The sequence below is a fragment of the Anomalospiza imberbis genome, chromosome 23, assembly GCF_031753505.1.
Source record: "Anomalospiza imberbis isolate Cuckoo-Finch-1a 21T00152 chromosome 23, ASM3175350v1, whole genome shotgun sequence".
Classification (NCBI taxonomy): Eukaryota; Metazoa; Chordata; class Aves; order Passeriformes; family Viduidae; genus Anomalospiza; species Anomalospiza imberbis.
The window spans coordinates 122,706-148,438 of record NC_089703.1 but is presented as its reverse complement, the minus strand read 5'-3'; the positions used below and the strand labels follow the sequence as shown (position 1 = coordinate 148,438).

The 25,733-nt window shown below is 49.0% G+C and overlaps 3 protein-coding genes across 6 annotated transcripts; 2 read left to right on the top strand and 1 right to left on the bottom strand.

The window, feature by feature from the left end:
• Positions 1 to 1,483: 1,483 nt before the first annotated feature.
• Positions 1,484 to 5,547, top strand: CLDN19 (claudin 19). Its single transcript, XM_068171424.1, has 4 exons — positions 1,484 to 1,730; positions 2,651 to 2,815; positions 3,048 to 3,135; positions 3,565 to 5,547. The coding sequence occupies exons 1-4, from the start codon at positions 1,508 to 1,510 to the stop codon at positions 3,719 to 3,721; spliced, it is 633 nt and encodes a 210-aa protein (XP_068027525.1). The 5' UTR covers positions 1,484 to 1,507; the 3' UTR covers positions 3,722 to 5,547.
• A 4,262-nt stretch (positions 5,548 to 9,809) lies between these two features.
• Positions 9,810 to 14,661, top strand: LOC137461777 (claudin-16-like). The gene is made up of 5 exons (XM_068171508.1): positions 9,810 to 9,923; positions 11,300 to 11,415; positions 11,782 to 11,884; positions 12,853 to 13,017; positions 13,167 to 14,661. The coding sequence occupies exons 2-5, from the start codon at positions 11,302 to 11,304 to the stop codon at positions 13,391 to 13,393; spliced, it is 609 nt and encodes a 202-aa protein (XP_068027609.1). The 5' UTR covers positions 9,810 to 9,923; positions 11,300 to 11,301; the 3' UTR covers positions 13,394 to 14,661.
• Positions 14,662 to 16,275: 1,614 nt separating this feature from the next.
• On the bottom strand, positions 16,276 to 25,613 carry YBX1 (Y-box binding protein 1). 4 transcript variants are annotated; one of them, XM_068171562.1, is made up of 8 exons: positions 25,270 to 25,613; positions 24,866 to 24,929; positions 21,582 to 21,615; positions 19,430 to 19,519; positions 18,915 to 19,217; positions 18,482 to 18,561; positions 18,114 to 18,391; positions 16,276 to 16,651 (listed from the first exon to the last, which is right to left on the bottom strand). In XM_068171562.1, the coding sequence occupies exons 1-7, from the start codon at positions 25,424 to 25,426 to the stop codon at positions 18,145 to 18,147; spliced, it is 975 nt and encodes a 324-aa protein (XP_068027663.1). In that variant the 5' UTR covers positions 25,427 to 25,613; the 3' UTR covers positions 16,276 to 16,651; positions 18,114 to 18,144. The 4 variants fall into 4 exon arrangements, with proteins under 4 accessions (XP_068027663.1, XP_068027664.1, XP_068027665.1 ...); XM_068171563.1 differs by having other exon boundaries at positions 16,276 to 16,646; XM_068171564.1 differs by having other exon boundaries at positions 18,114 to 18,379.
• Between the last annotated feature and the right edge of the window lie 120 nt (positions 25,614 to 25,733).

The window sequence follows — 25,733 nt, the reverse complement described above, 5'->3', positions numbered from 1 at the left end:
CTGCAGCATCCAGTATCCCTCTGTGGAGCTGAACTGGGGTCTGTGATGGAGGCTCAGGGATGGGTGACATGGGGACAAGGGAGGGATGCTGTGTTAGGGTTGGGGCCCTGGTGCCAACGGGTGCAGATGTGTGCCTTTCCTGAACTTGCAGCTATTTAAGTGCCTTCTGCAGAAAATGGATGAATAAAGGTTTTTCTTTTCTAAGCTGTTACTTTCCAAGTGAGGACTGAAGGCTGGTGCCACCCTTTGGCTGTCGTCAGTGTTGGGGTACAACCTTCCCTCCTGGCAAGCATCTACCCAGGAGTATTGTAGCCCTGTAACCTCACAAAGGCGTTTATGGGAGACAAGGTGCCCCAGGGGCAGTAGGGGCAATGCAATCTCCAGCTGAGCATCCCCTGGACCCTGCTCCCATAAAGTGGGACATTCCGGCAAGGAGGGAACTGTCCTTGAATAAGAAGGACATTGAGTACCCTGGCAACACCCCCCCACCCTCCCCTCCAGGACATTGAATTGTTCCCGCAGATGTCTGGCCATTACCATAACCATCCCAGGAATGTGGGCAAATAAATCCTGCCCCATGTGCAGCCACCCAGCACCCCAATCTCACTTGGAGGGCCATTCAGCATGGGGGTGGGCACGAGGGGATCTGGAGGATGTATTCTCCAGGATGAACATATGGTCCCAGTGGAGGCTGCCCACCATCCCAGCGTCCACCCCCAGCTGCCTGAGCGCGTGAGCAGACTGCTGATGAGGCCATGGCAGTTAACGATTGCCAGGTCCTGGGGCTGCAATGGGCTTGGTGTCACCAGGGTGGTGACACGTGTTCCCCACACCCCCGGTCCCTCTCCTGCATTGACAATGGCTTCCCTTGTTGGTGCCATGGTGGTATGGTGTGCCTGAATTCCCTCACTGAATGAACTGCTTCCCTGCTCCCTATTGAATTCCCGGATTGACCTCTGAGGCCTCCCTGCCCACGGCAGGGGGTCAAGGATGGTAACTTCCCACTAACCCACTCCCTCCATTTTCCCTTATCCCTCCATTGTCGTTTGACGGTTTCCATCTCTCTCAAGACTCAAATCTCTCCTGTAGTACCCAAATACCCTCCATGCCTTAAAGCTTTCCCCTAAGACCACATTCTTCCCTCTAGGATTCAAATCCCTTGCCTCCAACCCCAAATCACTCTCCTCAGATTCAAATCTTTCCCAGTCAGACCTAATGCTTTCCCCTGGGCCCGGGTGCTCCCCCTCCAGGCCTCTAATTCCCGCCTCCCGGTACCCAATTCCCCCTAAGCTCCATGTAACCCACTCCCTTGGCCCCAGCTCTCCTACTCGAAGAATCAAAAAAATCCCCCCCGGGACCTAAATCTCGCCGCGCAAGACCCACATCTTTCCCTTCACCTTAAATCCCCCCCTCCCCGGCCCGTCTTTCCCCCTCAGAGCCCCTCCTCCGGCCTTTTCCCTCCTCCCACGGCCGCTCTCCCTCAGCCGGGGCCGGGCGCGGGGCGGCGATGGCCGGCGGGGCGCGGGAGCTGGCCGGGTACCTGGCGGCACTGGCTGGCTGGGTGGCGGGACTGGCGGCCGCCGTGCTGCCGCAGTGGCGGCAGAGCTCGTACGCCGGGGACGCCATCATCACGGCCGTGGGGCTCCACGAGGGGCTGTGGATGAGTTGCGCCGCCCAGAGCACCGGGCAGGTGCAGTGCCGCCTGCACGACTCGCTGCTCTCCCTCGAAGGTGGGTACGGGGGCCCGGGGCCCCGTAGGATGAGTCCCGCTTTTTTTCCTGGGTGCAGTCCCCCCTCCCCGTCTCTGCCTTCGGTCTGAGCTCCCCTGGGATCCTGAGCTGTCCTTGCCCCTTTGTAAGTCTGAGCCCCACTGTGGGTTTGACCCTCCCCCATATGGCTTTGAGCCCTTCTCTGTGTTTGAACCCACCTGTATGAGTTTGAACACACATCCTCAACAGGTCTGTAGCCTCTTCACATCTGGATGCCCCCTTTCCTTATGCATCTCAGCCCCCCTGGCTCTTCCTGGAGCCTGAGTCACCTTCAGGTCCAAGTCCTTCTTGCCACCACCCCTATTGTAGGTCTGACTCTCCTCAGAAGGGTCTGAGTCCACTCATCCACTGAGCTGAGCCTTAATGTCGGTCCAAGCTTCCCTCTCCATCTGTGAATCTTGGGCTGCAACCTCCCCATCCCAGGACTGAGCCTCTCTTGACCCCGTGGGTTTGAGCCCCTTTGTGTGGCTGGGACGCTCTTGGCCCCAGCAGGTTTGAGCTCCAGTGTGGGCATCACATTTAGATACCAACAGTGCCCCATGGGGACATCAAAGCCCCCCCCACTCCATGACTGTGTATCACCCTTTTGGCATTTGGTGACTGTGGTGCTGCTCCTGGCAAGGTGTTTCCTAGCCCATCTCAGTCATGACCAGGATGAGGGTGGCAGGGAGGAAGGTCAGGGAAGGCATTGGGAGCAATATCTTGAACTGATTTGAGGCCCCCATATCTGTCAAGTGGGGAGGATATGACACAGGAACTACACAGCAAGGACAGGGTTAAGGACAGATCCATCACCAGCATGGAATACAGTGACCTTGCTTCCAGTGCCCGGCTGTGGCCAAAGGCACCTGCTGCGAGCAGTTTTTCTTCTCCCCTTGCAGTTCACATCCAGACATCCCGGGCTCTCATGGTCATTTCTCTCCTCCTGGGCTTCTTTGGCATCATCGTGAGCGTGATGGGCATGAAATGCACTAAAGTTGGGGAGGAGGATCCTGTCACCAAAAGCCGCATAGCTGTTGCTGGAGGTGTTCTCTTCGTTCTCTCTGGTAAGGCAGCTCTAGCTTTCATACATCAGTGGTGCAGGAATCCTCAAACTCCTTTCAACACTGATAGAGGAAGGGGAGCAGTTTGGTGAGGGCTGGATGTCACTGACAGTCAATGTTTGATGTCTAGTGGAAAAGCTAGACAACCCTCTCACTGCAGGGGCTTTGGATGAGGTGATCTTTAACGGTCCCTTCCAACCCAAAACATTCTGTGATTCCATGATTCTGTGCCCAGGTCTGTGCACACTGGCTGCTGTGTCGTTGTATGCAACACAGGTGACCTATGAGTTCTTCAGAGAGAGCACCATCCCCATCAACGCTAGGTAAGAGCCTGGCTCAGGGGGTGCACTTCTGAATCCTGTCTTGTCCCTGCACTTCCCATTGGACCTTCCCTTGCTGGTTTTGGTGAGGCACAGCGTTGTGGGCCAGTGTGCCCCATGGGTGGGACCTCTGCCAGCCCTCGTTTCCACCTTGCAGAAGATGTCCCTGATGCTAAAGCTTTAGCTGTTACCAGCTGGGAAAGGGTAATGGTGCACATGTGGAATTTCAGCCCAGGGGAGGATTAAAAGATGGGGACACGTGGGAGCTGGATACAGCCAACAGGAAAGATGAGGATGGAGAGGGAAGAACCAAAATCTGCCTTGACATCACCTTGATCACCTCATCAGGGCTTCAAGTATCCTGTTGCCCATCTCAGTTGCACCTGTGCCTCTCTGCCCCTCCCTGATGCTCCCTCGCCCCTTTCACCACAGGTACGAATTTGGCTCTGCTCTCTTCGTGGGCTGGGGGGCCGCCAGCCTCTCCATGTTGGGGGGGTCCCTCCTGTGCTGCTCCTGCCCTGCCAAGGAGCGCCGAGGACAGCAGTACCATCAGCAGTCACAGCCCTCTGCAGCCCGGGAGTATGTCTGAGCCCTAACCCTGCACTCCTGCTGCCCAGTGCCTCACTTCCCTCCCAAAAACAGGCAAGACCCTGGTGCTCCCACCCTGCCTAGACCCTGAATTCCCCGTGAGACCTTTCTCCTTCTTACCTTCCAGGTTTCAGCACCATTTTCAGTGCTAGCCTATAAAGTAGAGGTTTTAAGTTCCACACCTCCCATATCCATCATTGCCGTGTTCTCCTCAGCTGGGCGGGGTGGCACCCCCAGCCCCACGTTGTGATCAGGCCATGTCTGTCTGTCACAGGGATGATGTGGGGGTGATGCAGAGAGGCTGATGCCAGTGGCACAGGGGCACAGAGCCAATTGGCCAATCCCACGGGGGTGTGCTGCACAGAAGCACTTTGTACCATGGCCACACCTCTCCCACATCCTGTTTTCAGGAGCAAGCAGGGAGGGAAGTCAGTGCTTGGTTTTCCTTGGATGAGGTTTTCACTTCTAACAAAACCAGCCCAACTCGGGGTTCAAGCATCCCCACACCCCGCTATTGGCAGAGGGATGCTTTCAGGGTGCAGCATTCCCCTGCCTCGTTGCTACTGAAAAGCAACACTTAAAATTATTAATAATTATTATTGATTTCTGCCCAGTGGCCAGTTGTTCCAGCTGAGCTCTGCCAGCCCAAACCTACCTTGGATTCGTTCCTGTCCAGGACCAGGCTGTGCCTTGTTAAACAAGAATAAATGAGTTTGGGCAAATTAAAGCAGCAAAAAGGGGCTCTGAACACAAATTATTTGTTTTTAGTTTTGGTGCCCAACACAACTATTTTGAGTGGCAGATGGACAGAGCCCTGAATTTTGGTGCCTCCCTGCTGGGTCCAAATCCCTCTTACCCGCCAGGATCCCATAGGGCAGACAGTGAAGGTTCCAAACACAACGTGCTAATTACCTCCACCACTTTGTACCTCTATTCTACTGCTACTAATTGTTTTGCGACTGCCAAAACTCCGATTTCATCTGTAAATCCTCCAAACTCTCTGTACTCCATCCCTCCAGCCCTGCTGCAAGTGTTGGGCCAACCAACCCACAGGGAAGGACACTGGAAATTATCCAAACAGCTTCATTATCTATTATTTTATTTTATTTTTAAACCCAAATATGAAGAGAAAGCTGATTTTTTTTAATTTTGGGTTGCTCTATTTTATTTTGCTTTATTATTTTATTTTACTTTATTTTATTTTCTATTTCTCTGTTTTATTTTGCTCTATTTTATTTTACTCTACTTTTCTCTGGTTTATTTTCTTTTCTTCTATTTTATTTCCTTTCCCTCTATTTGATTATATGCCCATGCCTGGGTCTGGGTCCCTGGCTGTGCTGGAGGAGAAACAATGCTATTTTTCTCCCTGGGTGGAGGGGGGGTGATTTCTCTCTTTCTCCCTGGCATTAACTGCCTTTATCTTTTTTAGGTTGCAGTCCCCCTGTAAAACTGGGACCTGCACCCCTCAGGGGAGAGCAGTGCTTGTAGGCTGGCATCACTCATCAGGTGCTGAACCCAGATTTTGGGGTTTGAAAAACACCAACCTAAGCCACTGCATTAAGGATTGAAAAGGAACTTTGTGCTTTAAAACAAAGTTTTAAACAAACAAAAACATCCCCCCCCAAAAAAAAAAAACTTAAAAGGCCTTTTTATATTTCAGTGTAAATAACATTTTTATTCTATTAATATAAATTCCATTAACTTTTCCATGGGATGCATGGCCTTGGAAATGGGAGAGGTGGGGATTTTTTAATGCCTTTTTCTTTCTTCTTTGCTTTTTGTACTTAAAATTGTGACTTGGTGGTATTAAAATATTTTCAATCATGGGCATCTTTCTGGAACTGTCTCTTTGATCTCCCCTCACTCCCCATCTGCACAAGTCCCCTCCAATGACTCCAGTGCTGGTTCAGAGCCACTTCTGCAGTGTGGCAGGAGCCTCTCCCCAATCCTCAACGGTTCTTGCCCTCCTGGCTAAATATATTGCATCTTTTGCCACGTGTTGCTCTCAAAGGTGGGGATGTGGTCTTACAAATTTCTTAACTTCAGGTTAAATCCTCGGGAATCCATCTTGGCCCCTCCACAAGTCTCTTCCCAAGGCTGAAATGCCACCAGCATCTTCCGCTTATGGGCCTTCTTATGAGCCCTCATAGCTGAAGTCTCCCTGTTTTCTCCCATTTTCTGTGAATTCAGAGCTGACTTGTGCCTAATTGGGTATTTACTAATTTAAGCTGATTTCTACTCCCCTATGCAGGGACGTGACCCCTGCTATGCATGTTTTTCTTCAGAGATCATGTTTTCCATCCAGGTTTTTACATGGCTGCTGTGTCATATTAGCGTGTCATATTAGCATCCTCGTCTTGCCCCCTGCACCTGGTCCAGAAATACCTCCCATCCCACCTCACACTGACATAGTCACGACAGTCACCTGAAAGCTCTCTGGGGATGGACACCTAGGCTGGAAGCACATCCAAGAGGGGGATCTGCCTTTGTCCACAGCACAGGCAGGCTGAAACATAGTTTCCCCCCTCCAACACACGTCTTTTGGTCATTAAACCAGTTGTCGGGGATTGGGTTTCTTTACTTTTACTTACAGATTTATTTTTTTTCCCATACGTTGCTAGGAAACTTACTACTGGGTACTTATGGATACTTATGGGTACTTACGAAAGACAAAAGACTGTGTCTTAAGTCGGGAGAGGAATGGAGTATCTGGCCTCACCCTTTTTTTCTCGTGGAGTTTCTCTCCGAGGGACAGAGCTACCACGAGAATGGGGGGCAGGTAAAAAGACAGGGTTGGAGGCAGCTGGGTGCTCTTGCTCTTTGGCATCGGAAGAGGACGGCCAGGCTGTCGCTTACTACAGGGAGAATTCACCGGCACAGCCGGAGTTCAGCTCTGAGGGATCGATCCCCAACTGCTCGTGCGCCCTGAGAATCCTGAACTTCGCATCTCCTTGCAAGGCCCCGAGCCGGGCCGTCCCCGCTGTGTTTTCGCTACGGCTCTGGGTTTCTCCATGCTGTAGCCGGCACCGTCCCTGAGTTCCAGCTACCACTGCGGAACTTCTAATACATCTAATCCACCACCCCGGGATTTTTTTTTGCTCATTCCTACCAGCTGTGACGGTAACTGCACCAAAGGGGAAAGTGCCAGCGGCCAAAAAGGTTTTTACTGGGTCCCTGGTTCTGTTGTTAATGTCATTGTTATTGTTTTGTTTGCCTTGTTATACAAATTAGTAAAGAACTCTTACCCGTATCCTCATATCTTTGCCTGAGAGCCCCTTAATTTCAAAATTATAATAATTCGGGGGGAGGGGGTTTACATTCTCCATTCCAAGGGAGGCTCCTGCCTTCCCTAGCAGACACCTGTTCTTCAAACCAAGACACCAGTTTAATGAGCAGTATTGAGGTTTTGGGTCATACCTCTTGCTTTCAGCCAAAACCCTGTGAAATAACAGTCATTTTTTAAATAGGCAGAAATGAGGGAAAAGGGAAAATGACTCCCACACATAGGCATGCAGAAGGGCTTTTCACACACATCTGACCCATGGCTGTTTGAAATTGGTGGTGTTTTTAATAATTCCTATTCACTGTCCTGTCCCTACAGCATCTACCGAGTCCTCTCTAGTTCTCTGAGATGATCTCATCTCAGAAAACATCTTTCTTTTTTTCCCTTCCAGCCACAGCAGGTATTTTTAATAAAATATTTGCTGAAGTTCAAGGTTTGGATCTTGTCAGCACTTTTTTAACGCATGGTTTTGACAAACCTCATAGAACCCAAGATCTGATTTTCACTGTCATTAACTTGGGAAAGGAGCTTAATCATTTGACTACTGTCATGTGGAGTCGTGAGTTGGAGACGGACACAGAACACAACACGGAGAGTCATCAGCAAAGAGCATTGAGCTTAATGTGCCTGCCCTTTTTATAAGGCGTTTGAATCTTCCAGCTTAGACGGCTGATTGGATAGGACCTCTCTCCCCCCAGCTCTCTGGCCAGTGGTGTATCTGCATCTAAGCTTGAACAAGGTTGGCTGAGGTCTTTGTTACCTCTTTTCTAGAATAAGCCAGGTCAGTAGAATTGGATTTGTTATGGCCAGATTTACCTTGTTCAGCTACAGACTAGCTGTGCTGTGACAGACTACTCCTAGTTCTGCTCTTCTACCTGCCTCTTTTCACCCCCAAAAAGGTTTCAGTTGGGGATTAACAAGGCGGATTCCTTTGATATATCATAAATTGAGTGTTTAGAGAGAGCAGAAAATATAAACACACCTATTTTATAGGTGTTGCCAAGACCATGGAGATATAGTTTTGTATCAGTTGGAGTCACACAGTATTTCATGTGTCACAGATGTCTAAGAACCATAAATTCTTGAACTGTAAAGCTTGGAAAATGGAAGGTTCACAAACCCTTCTTAACATTTTTGGCCTTGATTCACTGCTACATTCCAAAGCATTAGATTTGCCATGTGCCAGAATTCTGGGAAAATAGAATAACTCAAAGCCCCAGGAATCTCACAGATCAGGCACCTGGGCATCTCTGCAGGGCTGAAGGATTTGCCAGGATTGGTGTTTTGCCAAAATGCCCATAGCAAAATGCTGCAGAGGATTATCTAGAGGAAAAAAAACCAAAAAAACCAAAAACAACAACAAAAACCAAACCCGCCCTAAAAACCCAAGTGCACCTCAACTATGGCCCACAAATGGAAATAAGAGATGAGGACTGAGACATTAATTTTGAAGAATTAAGAATTTTAGGAAAGTTCAGATGATAGTTAAATTAGATGTTGCTGAGTTAGCCGAAGTAGATAAATAGGCTTTGTTCATAGTTAACAGTAGCTGGATCTTAGATAAGATATCCAGGATCTAGTAAATCATTGCTTGTCAACTTTATGTTTGGGTAGCTGTGCTTATGAAAAACAGAATGTGATAAACAGATTTCAGGGACACAAAAACAGTTGCAGACTTCCCATACTTGAGGAATCCATTGAACACAGGAAAACTACAATGATTCATTTGTCACGTATGCATTGAAAAGGTAGAAAGGTCAGAACGAGGAAGACTTATTTTACTTCCTCATTTTGGAGACCCCTCCTCAAAATGGACCCCTGACTCATTTTAGGGAACAAAACTATACATGCTTAATAGCCTTTTTGCCAATTAGCACACAAAACGGAGCAGAGGAAGTGACAGAGATATGAATATGCATTCATATTTTGTGTATTCAAGACTATTGTAAATAAAAGGGCTCTGTAATGCTTGTGATTTTTGCAGTGTGCATTAGGGAATTATCCTACGTGCTGCCCGGCCGTTGCAATAAACATACACTTTCTAACTTTAAACTGTTAGAGAGTTTTTTGTCTGTCTCAGTTGGATATCGATATTAGATCGATATTCATATTTTAGTAAATTATTATGAGCGGTGGCAGAGCCATGAGGCGCAGATGAGCCCAGGGATGCTCAGAGGATGCTGTAACACAGATCCTGTGTAATCCCCAAACAGTAGGGGATTAGAGAACAAACCTGAAGCTTTTAGGGCAGCTCCAAGTGCCAGACACCTGGAGTGCTGTTACCCAGGTTCACAGGCACCTCCTTGGGGGCTGACCAGACATGGTACCTGAGCCGTCACCACTGCAGTAGTTTTCACTTGTTTTCTGCTTAATGGGGAAAAAAGAAAGGTCTTAATTACCAGCCAAAGAGGCTCATTATCACCTTGGCATTCCAGCTCCTTTCTTTGGCCCCTTCCGACCCTCTGAACTCTGGTACCACTCCTGGATCTTAGGCCATTCCAGTGTCTTAGGCCACTCATTCTTAGGCAGTAATTGAAAGGTCTAATTTAAAAACAGGTTATTTGTCCAGGACACATAGTTCCCCCACCTGCAGAGAGTTCCCAGCAGGTTTCCAATGGTTTTCTCATGTGACATTTTTGGGGAGGCTCCATTCCTAGCCTATGACTGCTCTAACTGCAGGGATACCCATCATGTCTCAGAATACAAAATCCAGCTGACCTGCCTTGGACAAACCTTAAATAGCCCAGCACAAGCTCCAGCTGGTGCTGTGTATCCCTGACTCCATTAGATGAGTCAGGATCCAACTCCATCAGCACTTAAAAGCCTTCCAGGTCTACGTCCCTTATCCCAAATCATCAGCAACACAGACATTCTGTCATCACCCCTCTGCAACAAGGATGAGCCTGCAGTAAAGGTAATGCTCCCCATGAACACCTTTCATTATCAACAAGGTTTAGAGCTGATTTTTCCCAGCATTAAGAATTTCTTTCTCTTCCTTTTTTTTTCTTGATTATAATGCTGAAGTGGCTGAACAGATTTTCTTCAAAGGCTCCAAAACAGCTGGGGTCTAGCAGAAACAAATAAGGCTCTGGGGAATTAGCTCAGAAGGGAGCCTGGGGAATTAAAAAAACTAATTGTAAAGTGGGGTCTAAGAGACTGCCCACTTGGAGTGAAACTGATGGAAATGCTCAGAGATGATGGGAGAGTGATGCCTCTACTACCAGTGACATCCCAAGAGGGGATGTGGGGTAGATGGGGCACATTGGGTGTGGGGACCACAACCTTCCTTCCCACCTTTGCCCCACAGGGAGCCTGTGCCATGCCAGGGTGGGCAGCCTCTGGCTGGAGGTACTAAACCTGCTGATGATGAGTTATTATCTCATGGTAATTAACCCGTGTAGCTTAGAAACTCATCTGGTCTTGCTAATTAACACACTTGTATGAACCCCCATCCAAAGGGCTATTGCAGTGGTTGCAACTTCAGGCAGTAAAATATTTGGCACTTTGGGTTGCAAAACATGACAAAATAGGATTCCTGCCCAGGGTTTGCAAACACAATGTCCTCTGCTCATACCTTGGGCACAGCTCCCCTCTCTGCAGAGTCCCTTCATCTAGGAATGGAAAACATCCATCTAGGATGGAAAACAAATGGTGCCATCCCTTCTCCTGTGTGGAAAGCTTTGGCAGCTCCTCAGGGCACCGACATCATGCCCCAAGCAGCCTTTGTCCCCCTTGGAATGGGAGATATGTCTTTGGGCTTGTGCTTAAGATTAGGACACTTCCATGGGACACTTGCTTTTGCTCGAACCTGGACGTTCAACACCTTATAGCTTTTCTTGGAGTGAAAAACAAAAGCAAGAAAAGGCAGAGGATGTACCCACCAAGTCATATGGCAGGGATGGAGGTCTCTAGAGGTTCTCTGGAGACATGCTTAGGTCACAGGCTTTCGTAGTAGCAGTTATTTGACAGTGGTTTCCAGCAGCTCTTGATTGCCAAAGGGCAAGTACTGATGGTTGGCGTCTTCTATTTGGAAGAGAGGGAACCAATGTGGGAATGTATCCACTACAAAATTACTGTGTGTCTAAAAGCTCTCTCTAAACGTAAACCTGGCGACCCAACCTTGGCTGAGGATATTAGAGCATTTTGGCAGCAAGTGAGCACTCTGAGACAGGACTCAGATGACTCCTAGGTATCCAGAGGATGCCTGGACTTGGTGGCACTTTGTCCTTGTAAGATTGGGTGTCTGGAAGTAGCCAGAGCAGAGTTGGTGAACATCTCTGTGCCCTTGCAGGTCACCCATGAGTGCAGTCCTGCAGGTGACAGCATTTGGGCTCGCTCTTCTCTCAACACTCTTCCTACTCCTGGCCACGTGCACAGACTGCTGGATGGTCAATGCTGATGACAGCTTGGAGGTGAGCAGAGAAATCACCTGGAAGGTGAGCAGAGTAGCCACCTTTAAGGTGAGCAGAGCAACCATCATCCTCAAGGTGAGCAACTGAGAGCAAGGTGGGTGCCCTGCCATCCATGAGGTTGCACCATGTCTCCACTGGCTTGGAAAAGGGACATGGTGGGACAAACCCATTGGTTTTTGTGTTGAAGGATTAGACAATTATAGAGATAGAGGGATGGAGCAGGAGAAAACAGAGAGCAGGTATGGGCAGGGAGTCACCAGGAAATGCCCAGGTGTAGTGGTGGGAGCTTGAAATCTGCCCTGCTGGACTGGGAGATCCATGGGAAGCTGGGTGCTTTTTCCATGAGTGTCTTTCTCCTGCTTCCAGGTAAGTCACAAATGCCGGGGCCTTTGGAGGGAATGTGTCACCAACATGCAGGATGGGGTCAGGACCTGTGACCAATATGACTCGATTCTGGCTGACCACCCAGGTGAGCTGACCTGGCCTGGAGGCATTTATTAAGTTCACAGCTCAGAGTCTTCTTGAAAGGGAAGAGGGAAAATGATTTTCATTGCACCAAGCTGCCCTTTGTCAGTCAGACACATCCGCCTAGGGCTGCTCTTGGTCCTCCTGCCCCAATAGCCTGGTCTTGGCAGAAACTTGGCAGTCAGATCTGCCATGGGGTCATCAGGCAGAAAAGAGGCTGTGAAACTGTGCCACCTCACGACAAACATGTTCCGGCATGTAGAGCGTAGGATTTGCTACCCACTATGCTGCAGGCATACCCACTATGCTGCAAGGACCGTTCCCACTGGCCAAGGACTCATGCCCACAGCTCAGGGACAGTCAGATCAGAGTGACTGTCAGGGACATTTCTTCTGGCCTGCACAGGGCACATCAAGCCCTGCAGAGGGAACCTTTGTGTTGGGTCATGACATGGAACAACTCAGATTCAGGCAGTGGAGAAGGAAAGTAGTTGGTATGGATTAAAGGGGGCTGCCACCTTGCTCTGTGGAGAAGGAAGCTTTGCAGGGCACAGTCCCATCACAGTTGGTAATATGATCCATGCCAGCTCTAGTTTTTCATTGGTATATTGACATTTGCTGTTCAAAACACCTGCTACACAACTTGGAGGAAAAAACAGTGTGGACAGCAGGGTCTTCTGCTCAAGAATGGCTTGAGCAGGAGACCACATACCAGGCACTGATTGGGTATACCTTGTTTGGTTTCTTGAGCTGGTCTAATAATGGGTTTAAGTCCTTATTAAGTTTCTGATGAGCTTGTTGAGCACCTTCCTTTGGCCCATGGCAGGGATGGGGGTTGGTGGGTTCCAATGTGACGGTCACTAGTGAGCTGGGTGAGTCAAACAGGACATGGGCAGAAATCTGAAGTGGAGACACCTGTTCCTCTGATAATTCCTCATTCCTATTTCTGGTTGTTTTTAACTTCTCTGCCCAGTGAAGATCGTGGTGACACGGACCCTAATGATCATGGCAGATCTCCTGGCCGGCCTGGCTTTGGCTACACTGGTCCTTGGGCTCGACTGCATCACATTCCTCAAGGAAGATCCTTGTGTCAAACTGAAGATGTGCTATGGAGCTGGAGTCATACTCTGTGCTGGGAGTGCGTGGCTGGGAGAGCTTTAGAGCAGACAGACCTCATGTCCCACAGGGAGCTGGGGAGCATGCCGGGAGCTAACGGCACCTCCTCAGTGGGGCTTGGGGAGCATGGGGTGTTGTATGCTTCTTTATAACAAGCCCCATTCCTCCTAGGCATCCTGGGGCTCATAGGCTCCGTGTGGTATGCAGTGGACGTCTACGTGGAGAGGACCATGCTGGTGTCACACAATATATTCCTGGGAGTCCACTATGACTTTGGGTGGTCGTGCTGGCTGGGGATGGCTGGCTCCATGGGCTGCTTTGTGGCATCTGTCCTGCTGACCTGCTGCCTCTCTGCTTGCACAGGTCAGTCTGTCTCATTCCACCCCATCCTATCTTAAGTATCTTTTTGACCTGCAGGGCTAAGGGGTGAAGGACCAGCTCAGAGGGCACAGAAGCTTCTTGCTGGGTCCAGCCTAACCAAGGGGAACCCCTCTGTGCCCAGCTTGTACCCCTTGGCTGGGAGGGCTACACAAGGCAGAAGAGGGTTGAGTAAGGGGCTCCATAAACCCTATAAGGGCATGAAGGGGGTGCAGGGATCCATCCACGTCTGTGGGCCTCCAGGTCCTGGTGAAGATGTGCTAATGTTTACTCAAAGCAGCGGCTGTGCTGGACTTGAATCCTTGTCATCAGCCAAAGCCTGAGACAGCGGCTGCAGGGATGTGCTGTTGAAATACAGCCCCCCTAACCAGGGACATCAGGCAGGTGATGCCTCCCCAGATGTCATCTCCAATCCTTATGCCTGGTCCTGTGGGGTGGAAGTTAACCCTGCTGGCTGTCCAAGTTAATTTCTCCTGCCGTGTCCCCATGGTGTGGCAGTCCCAAGTCACCCTGCAACTGCTGGCCATGACACAACTCCAACTCTTTCCTGGTAGCCCCCAGCAGCTGCTGTCAACCCCAGAGGCATCCCCAGCCCTGGGGCCAAACAGCCACCCGGACAGCCACCAGCAAGATGTATGCCATGGATTCCTGTGTGTGATGGCCAGCAGCACCTCCTGCACCCAGCCCCAATATGGGACACTCCCTGCCTCGCCAGCCCCATTAAAGCATTAGCACCTGTACTGAGACATTTCTGCGGCTGCTTCCAGGCTCTGACGCAGCCAGCTGACTGCTAAAAGCAAAGGTACTGCAGCAGTAGGCCAGGGAAGGGTTTTTTCCCCACTTCCAGACAGGTTTCATGAAAATAAATCCCAGAAAGGTATTGCTTTAAGGAAAGATACTCCTGTTCCCCGGGAAAGCTGTCAGGATACTGAGGGCAGAGGAGCTCCTCTGACATTGCTCAGCCCATGCTTTGGGGGAATTCAGTGGGAAGTCTTTTCCACACGGAGCAGCACTGACTCCATGTGGCTGGTAGCCCTCCCACACCAGCCCCACCGGAAGCCTTCCCTGGGCTCGGACTCAGGGCAGCACAAGGCTCGTGCTCAAAAACTGGGTAAAACCAGGAGTCTGGAACACTTAGTTATCCATGTTTTCATAGGGGATCATGAAGGAACACCAAAGCCATACACACCAGACAAAAGGAGGAGAGTCAGTCTGAAGCCTGATGGAGATGCTCTACCAGCTTGCCACAGCAGAGTGCAGTTTTTACATTCACACAAAATGGGAATTCTGTTTTCCAAATGAATTATTATCTTCCAGCATTTGTAAACCATTATGAAAACAAGCTAGAACCTGAAACCACCATCAACACAATCCCCACCACCCTCAATTACTGAATGCTGCTTGTGGCCTCATCCCTTACTTCTCACCCCAAGCTAAGCACACAGACACCATTGCAGCACAGGGAAACCAAGCAGAAGCTCCTCAGTACTGTCACTCTGAGAGGAGGATGGTCGAGCTCCGGGCCTGAGCAGATGCTGCATGGGCACAGTCAGTCCCCAAAACAAATAGATGTGAAGACGCTCCAGGCCTGAGCAGATGCTGCATGGGCACAGTCAGTCCCCAAAACAGATAGATGTGAAGACTTGCAGTCCCACTCCTGCAGCCCAGTCAGGCTGCAAAGCACCTGCATCCAGAACCTAGAGGGTGCTATAAGGGTCCTCTTGAGCCATCTGCCCCCTCACATGAAGCCAAAAAGCAGCAAAGCTGTTGTTTATTGCAGCGTCTCACACTTCTGCAAGCTGGAATGTCCAGGGCAAGTCTGTCCCTGTTTCCCAGGACCCCAGGGACCTGGGAAAGGAGAAAATTCAAACACTGAGTGACAGGAAGGAGCAGAGATGAGATTGTGCTGTCAAACAGCAGTGTCTGGAGGGCAGGATGCTCACAGATGGCACAGACAGGGGATGGGCAGGTGGAGCATTAGCAGGTGCTTGGAGAGAGCAAAGCCTGGAGCACTAGGATTGTTGGGACACCAGGGGTGACTGGGACACTGGAGCCCACAGGAAAATTAGTAACAGCACAGAGCTCACTAGTATGTAGAAAGGTCCCAAACAGCTGCCATTGGACAGCCACCCCGTCCTGCAGGTGCGCTGCAGTGATTCTAACGGGTGTTGTCAGACCGTGGCACAGCTGTGAGCTCCATGCTGAGGGAGCAGTCCCCACTCACCAGGTTCTCACCATGGCAGTGAGGTGCAGCCAAAGCCAGTTTTGTCATGAGGCTCAGCTCCATCTCCGTGTTTCTGCACCCAGCTGGCTCTGGAGTGCACTCATGGAACAATCGTGCTAAAGCACAGCCCCAGTGACAAGTTTGGGATTTTCTGGAATCTAGAACCTGGCACAGGCTGCCCAGAGAAGCCATGGATGTCCCATCACTGGAAGTGTCCAAGGCCAGCCTGGACAGGGATTGGAGCAACCTGATCAAGTGGAAGAGGTCCCTGCCCCACTGACAGGGTATGGGATGAGGTGAGCTTTAAGGCTCCTCATTCCTCCAGCCCAAATCAATGTGTGATTTTACCATTTTTGGGAGAGGGTTCCCCCCCCCACTTTCTTTTTTTAAGCACCCTCTCACCACCTCAGGTCTGCAAGTGCTGCATTTCAGCAAGGGCACAGCCAAGCTGTACCAGAAAACAGCTCCTGGAAACACTAGGCTAGCACTAGAAACTCCCACCCCTCTGTGCTTGTCCATCATTCTCCAGTGTGACTCAGCTGCACTTTCATTGTTTTTTTTACTTCAACTTTTCTGCTTTACCCCACCAGCCTGTATGCCCAAAGAGTAAAGCAGTCATTTTTTTCCCCAAACTTTCTATGAATACTTAAAACCTTTAAAACACCTAAGGACACATGGTAACGCTTTAAGACCTTTATTAACAGATGCTTGCAGTTTGACTTGAAAAAATCAGGCGTATATTTCATACAAATTAAAAATGAGGTTCTTAAAAATCTCAATGTGACCAGATATGAAACAATTTACAAACTTTTAAAGGTATATTGAGAAAAACCAGGCTTTTAAAAAACGCGTTTATCATTTCCAAAAAGAGAATTCTTTAGGTAAAAATAATAAAAACCCCATGCTGCATAGATAATGCAGATAGTTCTAGTAATCTGGTCAACAGCAAAAAGCAAGCACTTAAGGTCTTCAGTTCCAATTCTTTTGTTCATTTCTTATTGCTGGAATTTCATTTTCTTCTTCATTTCTTGAAGTCTTTTCTTTGATGACTAAACTGAAAAAGAGGGGGAAAAAAGGCTGATCAGACAGGTGTCAAAGGTTACAGGGGTGCTTTGTGTGCCAAGATTCACCTGCAACTCAAAAATTCATCCTAAGCTGCCTGTCACAAGCTCACAGCCCAACCCTCACCAGCTACTTCTCCTTGTCAGCCCCACTCCATCCCCCACAACCACACCAGCCACCTTTGCACAGGAACAATGCCAAGGACTCCGAAGAGAGCAGTCAACTTAAACCCAGAGATCCCTCCAGTCATGGGGAGGGCTGCTTCCACTAGGCTCTGCCAACATTCAGCCATTGTGCAAAGCAGAGAAACTAAACCAAATATTCTCCAATGCTACCAGAGAGTAAGAGGCGCCAAGGTGCCATTGTGATATCCTTCTGAAGCCCATGTTCTAAGAATTCATCCAGGAGGTGTTGACCACAAAGATGAATACCAGGATACAAATGTTCACCAAAAGCACACAGAGATTACTGCAGGACAGCCTGGACAGTGAGTGAATGATCCATCTGCAAGTGGAACATGAAGCAGTAGAGCCCATGCAGATCAAGTCCCCAAGCTCCCACAGCTGGGAGAAGCTGCAGCTGCTGCCAACGTTGAGCCTTCTCCCAACCCAACTCCTCCAGCCCCGGTCCATCCCATCAATGTGACCACTCAGACTGCTCCCACTACAGCCTAAATGCTTCTTCCACTTCCCTGCCCTCCAAGTAACAAGCGAGGAGCGGGGGACAAAAGGAACGGGATACACACACACATGACAAGAAATGCAGAACAAGTAGAGTCCTGGCAATGAAAATATTCCCAAATTAGCAGAACTGTCTCTCAGGAGTCAGCACCAAACAAGCCCCAATCACAGACAGGTTCCCTTGCAACTAACCCAGTCTTTGGCCCCTGCCCTGCACACAACCCTCCCAAGTCCAAGTCTCAGCACTGTGACACAGCTCCCACATGCTATCACAAAACAGCCATTTCTACCAGTTTTTCCAGTGCTTTGATTAGATAAAAAGCTGCTCCTGAGACACTCCTGCTAATTCCACATCACCTTTGTAGAAATGGATGCCAAAGTCTCAATGCCATCCACCTCCCTGCAGGGACTCTGCTTAGGCACCGATGGAGCTAGGTAAATCTCAGCGTGCGCTTCTCCTGACTATTTTCTAGTCTTCACACTTGCACTGCTTGAATTTCTGGGTGAGCAGAGACTGCTGTATACCTGAACTACTGCACACAGCCAAGATTTTAAATGGAACACTATTCCATCAATGACAATTAAAGCTTGTAACTAAGTCTTCTCAATTAGTCAGCATTGATGCAACAAAGCCTCGCAGTTCAGTTCTGCAGAGACACTCACAGATCAGTTACAGCATGCGTGAACAAGAAGAGTCCAAATGTTGTAAGGCACAAATAAAAAGCAACGAAAGAAAAAGTCAGCAAACAGCATCCCCAGGCCCCGATCACGCACCCGGATGATGGTAGAGATGTTAAGCCGGTATTTACTCAGCCCCGCCCTGCTCAGCCTCGGGAGCGGACGTGTTCTCAGCTGGTGGTTCGGCTGTCTTCGTCTCTTTGCCATCCTGTGGTTTAGGGTTCTCTGGGCGTCTGCGTCGGTAGTTGAAATTACGGCGGTACCGACGTTGAGGTGGCTGCTGACTTTGGGTTTCATCCCCTTGGTTCTCTTTATCTTCTTCATTTCCATCCTCTCTAGGCTGTCTTTGACGAGGAGGACCCCTGAAAGTCAAGCTAGGCTTTAACTTTGCAGGACCTGAGCATCACCATGTCCTGGCTCTGTTGCTGAACAAGGCTAAAACCAGCAGCTGATCTGCAGCATACCTGCGAAATCTTGGTCTGTAACCCCGGTACATGTTTTGCCTGACCGGTCTGCCGTCTCCTGCACCCTGGTTGTCAGCACCCTGCAAGACATCAGGCCACAGACTTTCTCAGCTCTAACCAGAAATGTGCTAACTCCACAGCTTGTCATGCTGTGAAAAAGGAGCTGGAAGGTCGTCAGTTCAGTCAAGGTGGACAGCAGTTCTAGGGAACAGGTGCGCATGTGATGGAGAATCCTCCACTTAATCATGCAAATTGAAACACTCTGGTTTTTAGAAGCTGTAACATGAAGACCTTCAGCTACTTCATTTCACGCTACTGCCAAAGCTTACCAAAATCATCTGAAGTACCTACAAGGAGTGTCAAAAGGTGCATCCCATCACCCTGCTCCAAAGCAACCAAGCCCGTTTAGCATCATATGTCAGGCAAATGTTACCTCCACTATCTCTCCCTGTACGGGAGGGTTGGTATATTGTGGACGACGCCCGTAGGGCCTACGCATATAGTAAGGTGGGTACCGCCGCCTGCGATAGGGACGGCGTTGCTGGGCTTGACCTTCTGGTATGTTCTCTGCTCCTTCGTTCTTTTCCCCACTCTCACTGTTCTGGTAGTTCTGCTGATAGTTGCGTGGAGGACCCCTACGACGTGGATATCGTCTGTAATGGTTACGATCTGCTGCGTATTTACTGCCCTGCACTGGAACTCCACCAGGTCCTGTGACATTGGCTGCCTCTGCACCCTAAAGAATGGAAACAGCATTAGGGAAACAGTCTCCATCTCACCAGCTACAGCATAACAGTCTAGTACTGAGCAAAGATTTACATCCACATTGTGAAGAAATGAAAAATCATTCACCTCCTTGGATGTCATCAGGCATCAACTCAAACCACAGGCACCACACCAAAGTCTGAGTTTTCCACGTGTGCTCTGACACCCAAGAGATGTGTTTACCTTTTCTCCCTCAACCACATCAAACTCCACGGTCTCTCCATCTCCTACGCTGCGGAGGTACTTCCTGGGGTTATTCTTCTTTATGGCAGTCTAACAACACAACAGTGCAGGCACAGCATAAGAATACAAAGGAAGATGTATTTTTTAAAGATTACTAAATACTTAGTTTCTTTATATTAGGAGAAAGACCTGTACTCCTGAAAAAGCAATTGAATTATTGGGAAAATCCAAGAAGTCATAAAATGTACCTGTATTACGCTCTGGACTATTTGAAATGTGCAACAGCTTTACCATTAACTGGAAGCACCTGTCAACATGCTGTCTGCTGGCTTAAAAGGCAGTTTGAAAACAAAGAGGAAAACTCTCACACCATGCACTGGCTAAAGCATTCATAATCAGTATAAAATTCAACATCACTATGATAGTTATACATTCCTCTGATGCATTGTATTTTGGCCTATACACCAAAATATCACAGCCTTTCCAATCACCCTCTTAGATTTCCAGCCCTCCATTATTTCCCACACAGCACAGGACACAGCAGCTTCTGTGTTCCACACTCTGTAAACATAAAAATGGACAGGTATCAAGAGATCTCCTCCTCCAAGGCTTCCAACACCATAGTTTCTACTACAGGACTAACCAATTAATCCTAAATCTACTCCAGCTGTGTACTGCACAACAAGGATTGGTCTCTTCCAGGTGTCAGCACCAGACAATCCTCTGTATTAGCGGCCACCTGTCAAACAACATTACTAGAACAGACTCAGTTTTCAGTGCTCTGCAATACTGGATGACATCTTCAACAGACAAGTTAATACTGAATACACACCGTGCTCAGGCATGTCCTGCTTATCAAACACTTTAACTGAAGGGCAATAAAAGTGTAACGACTTTAATATAAATACTTGCCACAAAATTTGATAGATTTCTTCTACCTGAATTGTACAGAATCAATGGAAAAACATGCCCACAAGTCTCAGTAACTTTAAGGAAAGGCAGCCAGTCCAACAGCTTTTTGTGACACCTGAGCTATGTAACAGGGATGGAGAAAAGCATTCACAGCTAGACTTTTTAAACAATCTGATTTCTTTCCGATTACAGCCCTGTAACTGTTTAATTGTAAAAATATTACCCTAAAACAAATCACTACCAAACTGTTATTTCAGAAACATAAATAGCAGCCACATGACAAGTCCTGTAACACAACCAGTAAGTCAAGGTCACTTACAGGAGGCCCTACTTGCCCATTGGGTCTGAAAGCGTACCCACAGGGTATGTATAACCTCTCAAAAACCAGTGCCTCTAAAAGCTGGTAATTCAGACAAAGAACAAGCATGAAGCTGAGAGATGATAAAAACAAAACACTTTCCAGGCACTGTCTTTCCTTTCCTTTGTGTTAACATCAGCAGCATATCCCTAACTTGAGACAAAAGAATGACCCATGGACTCCTAAATGCCAGAGAAATGTAGGCTCCACCAACAATTCTTTGTGGGCTGCTTACTAAGGAGATCCTGAGCCAGAAAGGGCAAAAAGCAAATTGCTGATCACAGCCTCTCAATTCAGACAAAGAACTAAACAAAGGCAAATCTGCTCCATAAAGTAAGACACAGGTGTGGTGTGCAGTCTTGGTCTATTTTCCAGAGGCTTACCTATTTGCCATACATTATATCTAAGGATACATATCAGTTAAATTGAAAAGTCTCTACTAAAATATTTATAGACTTTAATTGAAAGACTAGAGCAATAAAATCTGTAATTCTGCCTAGGAAAAAAAGTTTCATTGGCACTTCATCCCTAAGTTTAATTAATATCTCTCCCTGCTGCAAGCTTTTCATTTAACTTTATTTCCAGATGCTTACTTAACCACTGTATGAATCCACAAGATTACTGGACTCCAAGCAGCTATCCGCAAGCTCATGCTAGCATCCAGTGCAATTCTCATCACTGTACACCATCAGCCCACTTGGCCAATATGCAAAACCCCGAAGTACAAGCAGGCTCTACTTGCAATGCAACCAAGAAGCAGTTGTTTGTGTTCAAGTAACAGTGAAAAAAGGTAAGGCTCTTCCTCAACTTCAATCCTACTTAAACGGGTCAGGAACAGGCAATTTCTGAGAAAGAATTGTTTCATTTTCAAGGAAATCTTACCTGATGGACAAACACATCTTCCTTGGTGTCATTCCTGCAAGACAACAAGAAATTGAACTTCATGAATAAAATGCACAGTAAATTAAAAATTCAGTTGTTTGGTACAGAGACAAAATGCAGATATATCATAACAGGCTTTAAGCATTACTCCTCAACCTGCCCTCAACTACTTCCTATTAGCTTACTGTGTGTAGGAAAGATCAGCTTACACAAAGTGAAAAGCACATGCTGAACGTTCAGTAAGGTACATTCCTCCTCACTGCTGCAGACCCCTCTATCCTTCACATCCCATCACCAGAGATGTCTGAACACCGGACAGTGAGCACTCACTCCTTCCCAGCAGTGCTCTGTGATAGACAGGCTACTGCAGCTTTTGGAAGCAGCTCTGCCCTTGCCACTGTAGCCTCACTTACATCCCCTCAGCCTCAATGCTTCACTCACCTGAGGAACAGCAACACCAGCTGCCAGGGTAGGCAGCACAGTTGGTCAAGCTTTAGTCTCCCCTCTCACTAAACAGAAAACAGCTCAGGTCTGTATCTGTAAGGACCCAAGAGCACCCATCTTTCAGCATGACCCTGGCAGAGCTTCCACAACTGCCATGAGCCCAAACAACCACAGCTCAGTACCAGCTCCAGTCAAAAGTTTCTACTCTGCTCTGAAGAGGTACAACAGAGACAACCTTGCACTGGTTAGGGCTGCACAAGCCATCTCCCCCACCCCTGAAGCACGGACATCCCAGACCCCACCACATCAACCTACCCTCACTGCGGTGTTACGTTTCATTACTGCATGGAACAGTCTGAATCAACAGCCAAGTGGCTTTTATTTCCTAGTTAAAGACATAAGTAAGCTTACGTGAAAACATGCTCCAAAGCTCATAGTGCTCATAGCTAGGGGCAACAGGATACTTGGGTTGGTTTTTAGTAAGATAAAGCCAGGTGCTGCTTGCGCCCGGCTTTAAAAAGTGAGAATTGACAATTTAACTTCTTCCAGAAACTCCATGCAAGCTACAGCTACTCCATCAGACATCACCAGTAAAAATAAGTCCCCTTGTTTCCTCTTGAAATTGATGCCTACAGATCTCAAAGGTTACTGGGAAAAGGCAGCTAAGCAGAGCCATTCTGATCTCATCTCCAAAGCCCCAAGAATGCAGCACTCAGAAGCCCTTGCAAAGCCAAAGATGAAAGACTTCTTCAAAACACAATGTCCAAAATGCTGAAAACCTTCACAAGAGAATAGTAATATATTTCTAGTAAAAATGCTGAGCACCTTCCTTCATCCTCAGCTAAAAAACAGTGGTAGGAAGTGCTCATCCACAAACGTGGATGCCTTGTACTTTTACCCAGTTTGAATTTTGGACAACCAGACCGGATACTTGTTTTTAAAATCCATTTGCAAGGCAGTTTCCATTCAAGAGGACATCGGAGCTTTGGACAACTGATGAGGTCACACAGACCTCACTGAATCAAGTGAAAAACACACCAGGCCATTTTACAGCCTCACGCCACTGGCCACATCACTCCCAATGCTGTTTTTCCAGCACGTACACCTGGAAGCAGCAAGCATGCTGTGGATCAATCATCCATGTGGATGATGGAACAGCAGGACCATCACTTTTTCAAAGAAAATTTGGAAGGGTACAAGAGAAACACCCATTCTGAAGGCCAAACAAATAATTTAACCGATCTCTGCATTATGCCACTCTTCCATTCACGTCTTTTATCCACTAAAATATATTAGAAAAAGGGAAATAGATAAGCAGACAAATAAGATGCCAAAGCATCTTAAGCAGGGCACCAAATACCACACCTGACAGTGCAACTCCAGTTATGGCACAGATCAAGCCAGCGGCTTTTGCACATCTACTTGTTATTTTGGCAAACATGAGAAACAACTATCAAAGATCCAGAATTCAAACTCCTTCCTATTTTGTAACAGAATCACATTTCTAACATTAAAAACACACAGAAAATACCTGAAGTGAGCATGCACCTACATCAAAGCTCATTTCAGTTCCATAGCCTCATTTTATCTGAAAGCAGACCTGGCTAAAGAAGAGCCATCCAAGGGCAGGAGCTCCTGCACAGCTTCCCTGCAGCCAGGCAAACATTTCACAGCTGAGGAAATGTCCTCCCCTTCAGTTACCAGGCTCTAATCTCTTGATAATACGAGATCATGCTGGGTTTCTCATTACAAATGGCAACCTCAGGGATTAAACAGCTGCCAAATTAATGACTGGGGAAGCTACTCAGATGTCTCAACTAGCTGCTGCTGCTTCCTTGCTTGACTGACATCACACAACATTTTCACTGCTGAGGGAACAGGAAAAGCCTTCCCTCGAGGTGGGGTTTGTGGCTGGGACTTGGGAGGCGTTTCCAAGGCCAGAGACACAACAGCTCTCAGCACTGGTGACTCCACAACACTGGGAACTGAAGCATGGCATGATGAACAATGCAAACTGGGCAGAATGGGAGGCAAGTTTGTAAAGCTGCAGACACAAAACCAATTCAGGAGGTTGACAATTTAGACTACTTCATAAAGTAACAGGCAGATCAAAAAGGCAGCGTTTAAACCCAACAAAAACAAAAGTTCCAATAATAACACTATACTTGCTGGCCTAAAGGGGGATTTCCCAGTATGCAGCCTCATTCTGAGACTGGGGAGTTAAACTTGCTTGCAGAGCACTTCCTCTCCTTGACAGGCCTACTTCAGGTACCTACATAACTCTCAAAGCATTCAGATTATTCTTTCACATCAACTACTGTCATAAAAAGAATCTTCTAGGCACTTATTTCATGAGACCAGTCCATACACTTGAGTGTAGCACTAGACTGTGTGAACTGTGCTCCTTTTGCCATACGTTGAGAGTGTCCTCATTGGAGTGTGTTTTAACTACCAAGTGCTAAAAGCAATTTTTGCTTGCATTGACTGAACTTTACGGAGGAGTTTAAACAAATACTGTGTGTACTGACAGCCAGTATACTTTTATATCCCAAAACACCATAAAAGGATGGACCATAATGTAAGACACATCGCCGTGGAAACATACTCGCTTCGAGAGCACAGCTCTTGCCCAGGTTAAAGGACTCAAAAGCCAACCAGGCAAGCCCCAAGAAACCCCGGGGTGGAGAAAAGGCGAATCGCACCAGCTCCTTCTACAAAGCAGGGCGAGAGGCGGCAAAGGCACCGCCGTCCCCCGCCCCGCCTGTCACCCGCGCGACACAAGTGCCGCGGCCCCCTCCCGGGGCTCCCCGTGACAAGGCCCGCCGCGTCTGGGCGCTCACCTGTTGATGAAGCCGTAACCGTTCCTCACGTTGAACCATTTCACTGTTCCCAAAACCTTCGTTGCTGCGGGAAGGGGCAGAGTGAAGAGGGGAAGGAGGGGAGGGAGCGGCACGTCAGGGGCACGTGGCGGGGCGCGCGCACAAAGGCCCCGCGTGGCGGACATCTTGCGCCGCCCCGCCCCCACCCGGCACGCGGGGCCGGCAGCGCGCGGGGCGGGGAGGGAGAGGGGGGCGACTAACGGCCGCCGCGCGCGCGAGCGAGCGAGGACACGGGCCGGGGGCGGGGAGGGGGCGCGCACCGCCCCTCCGGGGGAAAGGGAGCGCGCCACCCTCAGCCATGGAGGGGGGAGGGGCAGGGGGATCGGGGCTTCCCACCCCACCCCGGGACCCCAGGCTGCCCTCACCGATGACCTTCTTGTCCCCGCCAGCGGGAGGCGCCGCCGAGGCCAGGCCGCTGCCCCCGTTCCCGGTCCCACCGTTTGGCTTGGAGTCGGCGGGGGCAGTGGGGGCCGCCGCGGGGACGGGGGCGGCGGGCGGCTGGGTCTCGGCCTCGCTGCTCATGGCGGCGGCTGTTCGGTGCGGACGGTGGTGGTGACTGCTGTTTGCGCCGCCTCCCGCGGTGTGATGGTGACTGAGGCCGGCCGTGGGGGGGGGGGGGGCTGCTCCCTGCTCCGGGCTCGCTGAGCTCCGCTCTCCGCTCCCGATACCGATCGAACTGGCCACAATGGCGGCGCGCACCGGCTAGCCACCCCGCGCGCCCCGCCCGCACGCGCCGCAATTCGCCACCCGGCCCGCCCGTTAAACGGAGAGCGACCCCATTGGCCTTTCCCCAACCAGCCACCGCCCCCCGCCGAAAACCCATTGGCGG

Excerpts from the sequence above, each read along its gene's own strand:
- LOC137461777 (XM_068171508.1), top strand. The coding sequence starts at position 11,302 with ATGAGTGCAGTCCTGCAGGTGACAGCATTTGGGCTCGCTCTTCTCTCA. Across the intron at positions 11,416-11,781 it reads ATGCTGATGACAGCTTGGAG|GTAAGTCACAAATGCCGGGG; the intron begins GTGAGCAGAGAA and ends TCCTGCTTCCAG. Across the intron at positions 11,885-12,852 it reads GATTCTGGCTGACCACCCAG|TGAAGATCGTGGTGACACGG; the intron begins GTGAGCTGACCT and ends TTCTCTGCCCAG.
- YBX1 (XM_068171562.1), bottom strand. The coding sequence starts at position 25,426 with ATGAGCAGCGAGGCCGAGACCCAGCCGCCCGCCGCCCCCGTCCCCGCG. Across the intron at positions 19,218-19,429 it reads ATGTGGTTGAGGGAGAAAAG|GGTGCAGAGGCAGCCAATGT; the intron begins GTAAACACATCT and ends TCCATTCTTTAG. Across the intron at positions 18,562-18,914 it reads TACAGGGAGAGATAGTGGAG|GGTGCTGACAACCAGGGTGC; the intron begins GTAACATTTGCC and ends GATGTCTTGCAG.
- CLDN19 (XM_068171424.1), top strand. The coding sequence starts at position 1,508 with ATGGCCGGCGGGGCGCGGGAGCTGGCCGGGTACCTGGCGGCACTGGCT. Across the intron at positions 1,731-2,650 it reads CTCGCTGCTCTCCCTCGAAG|TTCACATCCAGACATCCCGG; the intron begins GTGGGTACGGGG and ends CTCCCCTTGCAG. Across the intron at positions 3,136-3,564 it reads ACCATCCCCATCAACGCTAG|GTACGAATTTGGCTCTGCTC; the intron begins GTAAGAGCCTGG and ends CTTTCACCACAG.